Raw genomic sequence first — 12,915 nt, 5'->3', positions numbered from 1 at the left:
AGATTTGAGGAATCCAGGTCTAAACACAGGGATCACATCCTGTTCCCATACATTCATGCTGGGTCAGCAAGTTCAGACCCCTCCGTGCTATGAGTTGTTCAGAGAGACAGGAAACACGCACTGGATGGTGAGCGATGGGCCAGGTTAATCCACAGCAACTAGCAGCTGGAACTGATCATCACCCTCTGTACATGTCCACGATCTGAAAACATTTCAGCTCCATCACAGCCAAATTGCAGATACATAAGGAATAATGTTCCTGTTCTGGACAGGCAAGACATATTGCACGAGTGAGAAAAAAATAGCATTCTCATATGTTTTTTTTAACTCCCTTATCACTGAGGCTGCAAGGCTACATCTGCTAGAACCAGGGAAACTAAACCATAAGATGGAAAAGTTTTGGGAGCAACACTGCAGAGTTTAGGTTGGAAAGTGAAGGTCATATCCAAATGAAATTGCAGAGTAAAAGTATGAAGGACAGAACAGATTCCCCTGGAGTTTAATCATGACATTAAAATCAGTTGTCCTGGGAGATATTTAACATATTACCTTAGAATCAATATTACTCAAAGAGAGCCTCTTAAGATAAATTCTAGTTTCTACAGTAAGATAAACTGATTTTTAAGAGTCAGTCTTACTGCTTATTGCTAAATAAGTGAAATATTCAATATCTTTTGTTCACTCCCTGTGCTTTCAGTTTCCTTTCACCTTATAATCTCGGCACCTGGCTCAGTAACCATAGCACACGCATGCCTGCCCCAATGTCATTAACATCTTATTAGGCTGGGAGAGAAAATGCATGAAGAAATAATTGTATTAAGTGACTCTCAGAGTTTGTAAATTAATCACCATTGTGCATGCCCTTGGATCAGGCTGCCAGAGGCATTAATCATCCAATCTTTGCCTTTCACTTGAGAGCTCTCAATGTTTGCTCCCAGAATTTGGCTAGGCAGCCTAGCATGAGGATACCTTTGCAATCACAACACTTTTTCCTAGAGGTGGTGGTAGCAAAGGAAGTGGGGGTAAAAAGAGGTAGGAATAAAGATTTCCACAATGCTGAGCTGAGAGGCTCAGAAGCAAGTTGTGGCCTGCAGACAGAGCTATGAGGCTTTGGGCTTATGTTTGCAAAGGGCTTGTATTTGCAATGGCAGCAGATCTGAAAGGACAAGAGATCTCTGAAAGCAAGAGTGGTGGCTGAAGTTATAAGGCAGCCAATCTCAAGGCGTGAACTCAGAGGCAGGACCCTGATGGCTGGCTCAGTGGTTTCAATTTTCAGCACAGTCTGGATGAATCATAACAAGGAGAACTCAAGTGCTGGGTTTACTGCATGAAAATACAAGCATGGCTGAGTTCTCTGATATAAACAAATTTCATTCTGGTCTCAGTCAAGCTGCCAAAGGAATCCCAGGTGAGCAGTCTGAAGACTCAGCTTACAAAGACCCTGAGGAGACTGACACAATTAAGACTGAAGTTGCCCTGTCATTACCAGAGATACATACGGTGTAAAAGCAAGTGGCAAAAAGCCAGAGTCTAACACTTTCTTCTGTGAGCCAGAACGCTCACCTCCTCCAGCTAGGGAGGGACACATCAAACAGTGGGTCCCTGGTAATATGTTCATTATTTCCCAGTGGAAATCAGCCCAATGGACCAGTGAGTCCTCTTTGGAGAACATTTAAAGATCAAAACGTGGGGAAGAGGAAAGAAAGAGGAATCAGGAGTTGTAGCTACAAAATCCCACTGCCTCTCTGAGAAACTCCAGTTACCAGGTAGAACGTGATGAACCTAATCATCCTCAGAGTGTGAATCTGCACAAACGAATGCTTGATGGCTGCCTTAAAAAGATAACCCTGTGCTCCAGCTCCTGCTTGTTGCCCAGTCCTGGCTTCTCCTTCCCACTGGTATCCTGCAGCGAAGCAGTGACACTTGCCTGCCTACATGCAGAGTGTTACCTAAGAAGACTGAACGGTGTTTTGGCTTCTTTGATTTTTACTTAGCAGTTGAAAACAGGAAAAAAGAAACATCTACATGGAGCCAGCTTGCTCTCTGTGGACCACCAGCAAGCAGTTTGCCCATCTCTGCCCAAAGAGCTTTGCCTGGGCTTATATCCAACAACTGAAGCAAAGGGACTTTGTTTCATACCTCAGAGATTAGTGTGTTAGAAATCCTCTTTTATGCTCAATGGACATTATCATGTTCTTAATTAAGAACATCATTCCAGGATTCTGTGTATTGTGATCTCAAAATCAAGAGGAATTCTGGGTGCTCAGAAAAGATAGGCCTGCATCTAGATGTTAGGGTGCATTAGCAGGAATGATTGGAAGATAAATGAGAAAACAAATAGCGATGACATCAGAGGGGAAGAAAGAGCTGTAATCATGGAATTTGCAAGAGGAACCAGGTCCGAGTTAGAGAGTGCTACACACCAGCCTGCAGAGGTATCAGTAAGAGTATGGGGGAATATACATTCCTTAAACAGAGATATTTTGGAGAACATTTGATAATCTGCTTAGTGGATGGAAATTGCTAAATAGTAGAGGGAAGGTGGGCTCAGTGTCACAACCTACTCAGTCACAGATATATCCAGCGTAAGTGGGAGGCACATCTCTGGCATATATCTCCCGGTGACAGCTCGAGGTACAAAAAATGGCATTACTTAATGAAATCACTATGAGTCTACGCAATTTCAAGCTCTTTGGGGGAAAATATTTTGTTAAGTTAGTGCTGTTTTCCAGTTTGCCTGATCTCTTGGAACACTCGACTAACAAGCATTACAATCAAAACATAAATACAAAGGTCTTGTTGCTTACCTGTTGGGCTGGGATAGTTGATTGCTGGAAAAGGAAATAGAAAAACAACACATCAGAACAGCAAGTGCACTGCCAAATCACAAATCATAATCAAAGTCTGAAAATAAAACAAGCACATCAAGAAAGGTCAGAGTTGTACAAATCTCCTAGCAGCATCCCTGCAAAACAGCACTGCTCAGTGTTTGCCTCGCTGATAGAACAAGCTGCTGACTCACTGATGCAAACAGCAACAGATCTTAATAATGGGTGATCCTAGAACTGCTCAGGGAATCCCTTTGAGCCTCCTGAGCAGTTTCTTCCTGCAAGCACTCATTGGGAGATAAAGTTTGGTATTGAAGAGGAGCATCAGTGTCACCTTCCAGTTCAAGAAAGTTGTGTGAGATCATGCAAACACAGGAGGAAGGAGCTCTGTACTTCATACTAAAATACAGGGTCCAGACTCCTGAGGGGAGCGAGAATAAGGCTGTGAGAATGGATGAGCTGGCAGCTGTTTGGATGCTGGGTAAAGAAGCATGGTCAATGTCTGTCAATAGGATGACCTGGGATTCAGGGTATTGGGTAGAGCTACAGGTTTATTATGGCTTGTTGGGAAAGGAACTCCGCATTCAGTTCTGAAAAGAATGAAATCCTTTGAAATCCTCTTGCTTTTATGGGCATGTGGCTAATATGCAGAATTCACTGGCTGTTCTCTAAAATATGTCACAGAGCCACAGCAGACTGCAGCATGGCCTGGCTGGGGATTGGGGTTTTGGTCTCCCACAGAGGGAAGAGTGTGTGTTGGAGCTGCTGAGTAAAGAATGCGTTGAGACTGACCCGGGTAGGTCTCTATCTAATGCTCTGCATTGATGGCAGCAGACAAAAAATAGCCAAATGGGACAGTACCATGCCATCAAAACTCTATGCAGCTGAGAGATATACCCAAGGTTTGCAGGAGACCATGTCTACACATGCCCATGTCCATTGGCCTGACCCATAGCTGGCAGCTTGGACTTGCTCTCATAGCCAGGACAGAGGAAGAGACACCTACGTTCCATGTACCGGATGATGCGAGCAGCCATATCGCCAGCCCCAAAGCTGGTGATAGGTGTCAAGCGAACTTCATAGCTCTGAGGCACCTTCAGGTTGGGTAGGATGTGCTCCAGCAGCAGGCCCTTCTCCATTTTCTGTACTGGAATGAAGGTTTGGATAGCGTTTCGCTGAGCCAACTGCATGAAAAGAGAACTCAGTGTCATGAAAATCCTGGAAATAGAAACCAGAGAGATCCTATTCACAATCACCTTGCTTTTTTCCCTTCCTATGTAGGCAAATACGCCTGCTTTGTCAGTGAGATCATCATGCAGAACTGGCTAAAAATTCCTTTCCCTGGCATAGAACAGCAATCAGGAGCCTGAGCTTTCACTGATGGAAAGCTTTCGGGTCTTCCTGATTAGGGGGATGACTTGTAATATGGATGTGGAGCACTTCCATGTCAAGACCAATGGCTCCAAGATGGGATAAATAAACCTGATTCGCCTGCATCAATGCGCTGAGGTCCTGTGCTCATTGTAGCACTGCATTTTGCCAAGATCCCCTTGAATTCACAATCACTTCTGCAAAACTCATTCATTTGCTGTCTATATCCTGTGGCATTTCATTTGGTGCATTTCTGGAGCCTACCTACCTGCAATGCGTTCTCAGCATCCTTCTGTGGAATCTGTCCTTCAACCCTAGACACACTGTTTCAGACCAAGGCAAGGTGTCTTGCTTAGGTCAATGATCCTTTACCATCACCCACAGGCTCCCCCTTTCTCTAAAGCCCACTGTGGATGTGAACCATACCAGCTGAACAGAGTTTCATACACTAAGGCAACAGGGAAGCTTCAAGAAAATGATTGGAAAAAATATCGTTGTCAAAATCACCAACACTAAAAATGATGAATTATGTGTCAGAGAAGCTTCCCTGCCACAGTCATGCTTGCTTGGCAGGGGAAGGACAAGAACAAGGATTACACCGTAAAGATACAATCTTTGTTGCTGTGCAGTGTCTGGATCCCCGTGGCAAGGTTTGGTCCTGATATGTTACTGGGGATGCTGGTCCTGCCAATAAGACCTTTGGCAGAGCTTTCTGTGGCCCCACATTCACTGTCCCAGACACTAACCTCCCCTTGATACGGTCTCTAGGCTGACAAGTTGCACTGCAAAGAAAATTTTCCTGAGAGCTGGGTTCAGTGATCATCATGAATTCTGCAGTAACAGGACTGAAACAGGGATTCAGGGAGGAAAGTTTTCAGCAAATCCATCAGTTCTAGAGATTGTGGGGCAAGAGCACAGAGTGATGGTATGGCAGGAGCATGGGCCAGCAGCAGGGCAGGGCAAAGGAGGGATGTGATAGAGCACCTGAACAAAGCAAGCACATGCAATGCCTCTGATTCCCTCCTACCTTAGCATATATGACTCCTGGTTCCAGCTGAGAAGCAATGGCTGCCACTGAAGAGCTCTTGGTGCCAGAGCCTCACTCTTTTCCAGCACTGCCAGCACCCATCTCCTCAGCTGAGCTGATCTACCCACAGGTTGTACGGAGCTCCCATGCAAATGGCAGGGCTGGGCCAGACCCCTCCATGGTACTGTGCAGAGCCATTACTGCATGTTGTTTTCACAGCCAGAAACAAGCTTTGTACCTGCCTTAAACAGGTCAGGTTGCAACTTGCTTGAGGATCTGGCTCTCTCCTCCTCCCCAGGTAAGAGGGGTCAGAGGACTGGGAAGGCCCCAGTGCATTCTCCTATTCTTGTGCCTCCCAGGGAGCAGCATACTGATGCTGCTCCCTGGACAGAACCAGGGCAGTACCTCTGGGAATCAAGCATGAACATGGCACTGGGATGCTGTCAGGTTCTGTTCACATAAATAGCACTCCGTTTGCATGCATGCAAGCTGGGTGCAGGTCCAACTGGCATGGCTGCTGCTCAGCCCTTCCATCTGCCAGCCTGCAGCACCACTGCTCTGCCAAGAGTGGAACCAGATTCTGGTGGCACTGATCTCACCTGGGATCATTAGCACCAGACCGTCATTTACTGGGAAGGAGAGGAGGAGGCACAAGCCATAGGCCGGGGGCTGGGGGTGGCATGGCTCCCAGCATGGGGCTTTTTGGGAAGTAGAGCTTGACAAGGGGGCTGGTGGCAGCTCCTCCTTACAGGCTGCCACAGAGCCTGAGCGATGGGAAGGCAGCCAGCAAATAGGAGGGGGTCAGGAGCCATTTCCCTTGTCTAGACATAACCTTTAGAAGAGAAACAAAATGGAGAATCGAAGAGAAACCTGAGGATGAGGTCCAGACAGTGCAAATTCCACCTCAGCTGGGAGCTGTGTGGAATTTGGGTATCTGAGGCCTCTGGGAACAATGTGAAATTAGGTACTCTTCAACATGATCTATGCCAGGACAAGAAATCAGCTTTCAGTCTGGGCTGCAAAACTTCTGATGTGCCAGTCATGTCTACCCACAGGGGCACGTGGGTTTAATCAATACTTGGATATATAATATGGATATAAATATGGATATAAATAAATACTTGGATGCCACCTCGGTTTGTCTATAAATCAGAAAAGAATAACAGCACCCATGTCCTCACGGATCACAACTGCCCTGCTTCTAGGTGACACTTGTATCACTAAGCAATGTGATAGGCACGGTGGGTACCCCAGACATACTTCTTGCAGCATAGGTGGAAAGCTTTTTGAAGGTTCAGGGAGAACAGGCTCAAGTTCAGCACAGTTTAGAAGGTGTGACATCAGTGCAAGGAAGAACAAGGCCTGGCTCCAGCCAGCTGCTTACCCTGTGAGTGCACAGCTGCTGTGTGCTTGCAGTGATGAACACAGGTCCAGCAGACAGTGAAATTAGAGCCAAGGTCTGGCTCCGCCTACCCAAGCATCCTTTGCCTTCCTGGCTGCCAGCAGCAGCTCTGTACACAGCTGCACACATCAGTCCAGCAGGAACTCATTTTTAATCCTTTGCTCCAGTCTCCTGCTGCTGCCTTTATGCTGTTCTCCCATGCTACCCCAGTACCTCCTTCCTTCTACCTCCTCTTCAGACTTCTCCTTCCCTGATCTGATCATGCTAGCATGGTCCTCCAGCATAATACTGTTGCGGTGCAGTTCCTAAAGCAGAGGCAGGTACAGAGGACAATGAAACACTGGCCACCTTATTTGAGATGCTGAAACCTCTGTGGAGGATCTCAGGCGCTGAGCTCATTTATCACCAGGCTCAGGATGCTGCCGGTGGGGCCAGAACAAGAGCACAGAGCAACGCGCAGTCTCATTTCTGCTTTCACCTCCTTCCACTTCAAACAATGAGAGGGAGGGAATGGGAATAGAAAAAAATACAAACAAACTCACGCTATTTCTAGCAGATGGCTGTGGATATCACACAGGATGCAGAGGTGGGAATGCTCTTGCAGAATGGTTTTTCTAGAAACACCTTCCAAAGGACGAAAACACCCCAGGTGAGATGTATATATCCACACACACAGCAGGCAAGCTGTCCCTTTTCTCTGTCACTTGTAAGCAGTATTAGCAACCAGTAGACAGAAAGTACAGATGCTTACATGTGTACTTAGCCACGAAGTCTCCCAAGGAGCAGCAACGCAAACTGAGTCTGCCCTTTCACACTCCTCACCATCACACCCTGATGGCAGCTCTTGTCCACCCAGTCCCACACGTTATCATGTTAAACTGGTTTGTGGTCCACACAGACTGCTTGTGCCAGTGTGACCAGCCTTAGCTGGCTTGTGACCCAGAAAGACACAGACTCAGAGAGAAGAGCCATACTGCCTCTCACCACATTTTGCTCCCAGCTGGGATGCTGTAAGGTGGAATGATACAAAGATGATAACAGATATTCAGAAAGTTAATTATAAGGAAAGACTCACCAATATGGACGCCTTCACTGAGAAATGCTGAGGCAATCTCCACCAGGGAGCAATCTCCAAGATATGTTGCCTTAGTGGTGGTCAGCCCTTAAATGAGGTCTGGAGGAGGTGGAGTCAAGCTCCACCCCTTCTGGGAGCACAGCTCAATTACTCTCACCTGTGCTCCCACAGCTGACCCAACACTTGTCTCAGCTGATTAATCAGAGGTTCAGGCTGTGATTACCAACTTCCCATACAGATGCTTTCTCTGTAAAAGGGATCATTGTGTGACACCACCACATCTAAGCTTTTTGTTTATCATAAGAAATAAAGGATGCTGTTTGCAGACTGAATTATGTTGAAAGCAAGAATGTATCAACTATCAGATAGAATGAAGCCAAAGCCTATTAACAAACACATCTATCAAAAGTTACTGTTGCAGTGCTGCACAGCAAACCTGCACCAAGGATTCAGAGGACCATGATAACCAGTGTGTGCTGGGACTCAGCATGATCTGAGCAGCCACTCACATGCCCTCACAACCAGCTGCACACTGCACAGTTACATGCTTAAGGGAGAAAGTGAAATCAGAATGAAAACCTGTTCCAGCACTGAGCCTCGGGAATCACTGCAAACACCAGCTAGAAAAACATGTAGTAAAGACTGCACAGATTCCCCAGCAAGCTGATCAGTGCAAAGGAACTGCTCGGTGGGCATCCTGCTTCCCAGCATTGCTATTCACTCCTGCTGTTCTCTCCCCTTATTTGTCCCACTTCTTCACTGACAACTCTGCTCAGTGCCAAGCATTAGCTCTGCTCTGCAGCATCTTCCCTAAAAATTCCTTCTACATGCACTTGCTCGCTCTCCCTTTTTTACTCCGCCTCACTCCAATTGCAGCCAAGTCACCCAGTTTATCTTCTGGCATAGACACGTCCCAGTTTAGCACGGTCCAGTGGTCAGGTGAAGGTGACAGCCACAGAAGGGCAGTTTTCCTCTGACAGGTAATACTACTCAGGATGTGAAAGAACTTTCCATTTTTATCAATTCAGACTGTTTGCCGGGAGTCTTGAGCACAATATATAGCACTGTCCTAGGGGGCTGCAGGCATCATCTCATGTTGAATTTCCCTTGTGGCTGACGCTGCCACAAATGAAACCAATCTAAACACAGCTAAGACAGAGATACCCCCTTCCAAAGGGACTGTTGCTTGATGGGACCAGGAGCTCAACAGGAATCACACCATTGCCCTCAACATGAAGAGACTGTCAGCACCTGCTGCCTTAAACTGGTGATAGCCAGGAAAGACGTACCCAAACACCCCCTCCTTGGGACTGGAAGGTGCTGAGCTTCATTATGGCACTGGTGGCAAATTCTTGAATGAATGTGAGGCTCTGCAGTGCAAACCACCTTGCCATCACAGCAGGCACCAAACACAGTTGTCCTCCCAACAGGGTTTACACTCCAATTTCTCCTGGTGCCAGGATTGAGATGGTCATGCTACTTGTGGCTTTGCTAAGGTTTCTCAGGCAATTAATCCTCCACTGGCAGCTGCTGGAGAATGAACCCAGAAGATGACTGAAAATAAGACAATAGTGAATTCTTTGGGAAAAGAGAAATTAATAAATGCTCAGAAAGGGAGGCAAGAAGAAGGTGGGGATATGGAATTTTAAGAACCTCTCTTAAGCATATGAATCTGCAGTACTTTTCAGTAACCCTTCTGTCCTGCTTCTCCCCATCTTCTTTCCTGTACACAGCAGTGGACTGAGATTCTGGTCCTTGATGTCACCTTGGGTCCACAGGACAGAGCAGAGGAAGAAGGGATTTTCTTTGATGTTGCACTTGGACACCACAGATTAGATTCTTGCTCTCTGCATTTTGGGATAGGCGTAAAACCCCTCTGCACACTGGTAACAACCTGTTATCTACCAGGATTTTAGAACAGGGACAGCACAACTGCCTCTAGGAACAAAGCAGGGGAGGCACAGCTTTGCCTCACAGATCCCAGTCCCTTGACTCTGCAGGGGCTATTTCTGTTCATTTGTTTTATGAATGTACCATATCCCATCTTAAAAGTCATTCCTATTTTGCCTGCTTCTCCTCCCAGAGAGCTGTTCTGGAACCTAACCACCCTAATGTTCTCATTTCCAGCCTGAATTTATTCACAAGCAGCTTGCACCCACTTGATCTCATGCCAGTATTATCCTTTAACTTTTCCCTCCCTGCTGCTTGACCCCCCATTGTTTTTATAGACAGCAATCACATCCCCTTCAGCCTTTGCTTTGCTAGGCTAAGCAAGCTGAGCACTCTGTGCCTCCTCTTGTAACACACTCTCACTTTCCGTAGTTATTTCATAATCTGTTCCTGCATGATCTCACTTGCTGGAGATGGCATACGTATCTCCTCCTTCCCTGGCAGCACCTCAGGCTTCACCTAAAAGTACATTTGCCCTTTCTCACACCTACCTCTTACCAGCAGCTCACTGTCATTTCCCTCTTATGAGCTCCTAGCTTGCAGCAGATTCCTCTGTCAGCACTCTCCACACTCACGACCTTTCATTTGTACTGCTGCATTTCAGCCTGCTTGACCCACTGAAGTCATTTTCAGCCCTCAGGATCTTCTTTATTATATCCCAGTCTTTCACTGTCATGGCATTGCCTTTTCAATTCAGCAGCACGCTCATAGAATCATTAAGGTTGGAAAAGACCTCTAAGGTCACCTTGTCCAACCACCAGCCCACCCCCACCGTGCCCACTGACCATGTCTCTCAGTGCCACATCCACACAGCTCTTGAACACCTCCAGGGATGGTGAATGCACCACCTCCCTGTGCAGCCTGTGCCAACACCTCACCACACCTTCCAAAAAGAACCCTTCTGAGAGGGGATTCTGATCTGACCACGAGGTAACAGCCTTGGTGAAGGTGTCTTCCCACTCTGCAGTGTAGCTGCTATCTGCAAGAGCTTAAGTTTTGGGTTGCGGAGCAATTTGTTTTAGATATGAAGACAGGCAGTAGTTGGGACATTTCTCTATAATTTCTCATCAAACTTCCTGTGCCCGCTAGATTGGATTGCAACATGTTCCTGGGTTTATACTTTAACACCACCTTGAATGGAAATGATGGCAAACCTTAATGACATCAATTAAAGCACTGGGTGGATTCATTTCCTTTTCCTTGTTTGATGACCATTGCTTATTAGGGGTTCTCAGAGCAAATAATCACATTGGAAACATAAAATTGTCATCTGCTAGACAAGCAGATCAGCAAACTGAAATTCATGCCTGTGTTGTTCATCAATCAAGCACTCTTGTTCAGATCCTGAGGTTAAGCAAGCATGAGCAGTCAAAGCAAATCCATTATTCAGTCTAAACGAAGACTCCTGGAAGGTTTTCCTCCTAAATTGTCCATAGCGGGAGGCTCCCTTTTCAGGATGAGACATCCCCCTCTCTAAAGAGAGAAACAACTGTGACCTTCAGTAGCTACAGAGGACAGCTGGAGCCAGGAGAGCGCCTCTCTCTCTCGCACACATGCAATCAGCTGCCCATCCTCATTAGGTACCAAGAGCAGCAGTTTACAGCTTCCTAGAGAAGCCAAATTGGTGCTGTTATGAATTACTGTAAGTGCTTGTACCACACTCTTCAATAATGTCTTTCATTAGAGGCTGATCAGAAAGCAATATGTATTTTATTAGCATATGTTCCCTGATCTAAGAACAGATCTAATCTTCACTCTGTCAGGAAGACAGTCAAGCAAAAGCCTTAACTGAGGCACGGCATGACTGGCAAGTTTATGAGCCACGGCTTAGTGGGGCACTGCAATGCTGCATGTCCTGAGGAGGAAGCGCCCAGGAGTGGAAAAGGAAAGGAGTAAAACAGAACCTGAATTTAGTGATGGGTGGGAAGGAAGGCAGAGCCATGTACTTCCCAGTCTCTGTGAGGAGTCTGTGTTGGTGTCACTGTGGCTCAGACTGAGTTAAATAGGTTACACACATGTCTAGCTATGCTTATGTCTCTCATGCTGTCTCACAGTCATACATTCAGTCCTGAAGGCACATGGATCCTTCTGTTTAGAATGGGAGCTCTACACTGCTGCTGCAAGATCCTACCTGTACACCTTTGTGCATTGCAGGGCCTGGAATCACCTCTTTGTTTGCATGATGGGCATAAAATCAGTAAAGGACAATATTCCTCATATTGCTTCCTCCTTCCTATGATTTGAACCCCACATATGAAAACTGGCACTACTCAGAACCTTTCTGGATCTAACTTTATACCCTTCCTAACCTCAGTGAATGCAGATGCCTCTTCCCATCTCCTTGCACCAGATCCAACCTTCAGCAAAACCAAAATGTGTGTCATTGCACCATCCTGCACCAACTGTGGCTCAGGAAGAAAACTCAGTCCAGCTCTGCACAGCCCAAATTTTCCAGCTACAGTTTGGTTGAGCTCTGAATCATTTTGTCTATAATATGGTTGAAAACTAGTAAATGAGGCTGTGCCACCAACAGAAATTATCACCTCTTAGGCCCCTTTCCTCAGGCTCATTTTAGACTCTGGCAGAGTAAGCAGATTGGGCATCTTTACCCTTAAAAACAACAATTGATAAAGGATGGAACTATTCATTACTGGAATTCCTTAGTTTGTGAGGGACTCTGGACTTCCCAGTCTGGTACATGTAGTGAAGGTATACAAGCAAGTATCACCCACGAGTCTAAAGGCCACCTCGGAATCTACTGCGCCTACATTTCTGCTTCTAATAAAGAAGGGACAGACAGCACAGCACGTACAGGGAGAGCTGTAAAATCCTTCCTGTTTCTCCATGCTGCCTGTGCTGGCAGGAAGACTGCGTAAGCTTCGTTCCTTTATGAAACAGTCAAAACATCTTCCTAGAGCCTACTCCTGTCCATTCATCACCAGCTACAGAAGAGACTATGTCTGCCTTCTAAATCCTTCCTCCTTCATACACCTTCAACATGTTCTAGAAAGCAAGAGCAAGGGAAACAAAACCAAAAAAGGAAACACAAACAAAAGAATGAAAAGGAGGAAAATAGAGAGGGGGGAATAGAAAGGGAAGAAGATTAACAAAGAAAAGACTCACTCTAAAAGCAGGAGCAGGAACTTGGATCTGAGTACTGCAAACAACAGATGAGCAGAGTAAAAGGCAGGAAGCTACATCACAGCCTATCGATACAGAGTCTCAGAAAGACTCAGTAACTGACATGTACCCCTTGAAGCCA

At 46.2% G+C, this 12,915-nt stretch overlaps 1 protein-coding gene across 2 annotated transcripts in view; it reads right to left on the bottom strand.

Annotated features, from left to right (window-relative positions):
* MDGA1 (MAM domain containing glycosylphosphatidylinositol anchor 1) overlaps positions 1-12,915 on the bottom strand; it is a 135,638-nt gene that overhangs the window by 32,365 nt on the left and 90,358 nt on the right. For both annotated transcript variants that reach the window (XM_015857816.2, XM_015857815.2), the window contains exons 11-12: positions 3,835-4,012; positions 2,808-2,831 (exon numbers count right to left, since the gene is read on the bottom strand). In XM_015857816.2, the coding sequence (XP_015713302.1) occupies positions 2,808-2,831; positions 3,835-4,012 (202 nt within the window). The remainder of the gene's footprint in view (positions 1-2,807; positions 2,832-3,834; positions 4,013-12,915) is intronic.

This window comes from Coturnix japonica, chromosome 3, assembly GCF_001577835.2.
Source record: "Coturnix japonica isolate 7356 chromosome 3, Coturnix japonica 2.1, whole genome shotgun sequence".
Taxonomy (NCBI): domain Eukaryota; kingdom Metazoa; phylum Chordata; class Aves; order Galliformes; family Phasianidae; genus Coturnix; species Coturnix japonica.
The sequence above is the reverse complement of the archived record's forward strand: the minus strand, read 5'-3'. Positions and strand labels throughout refer to the sequence as shown.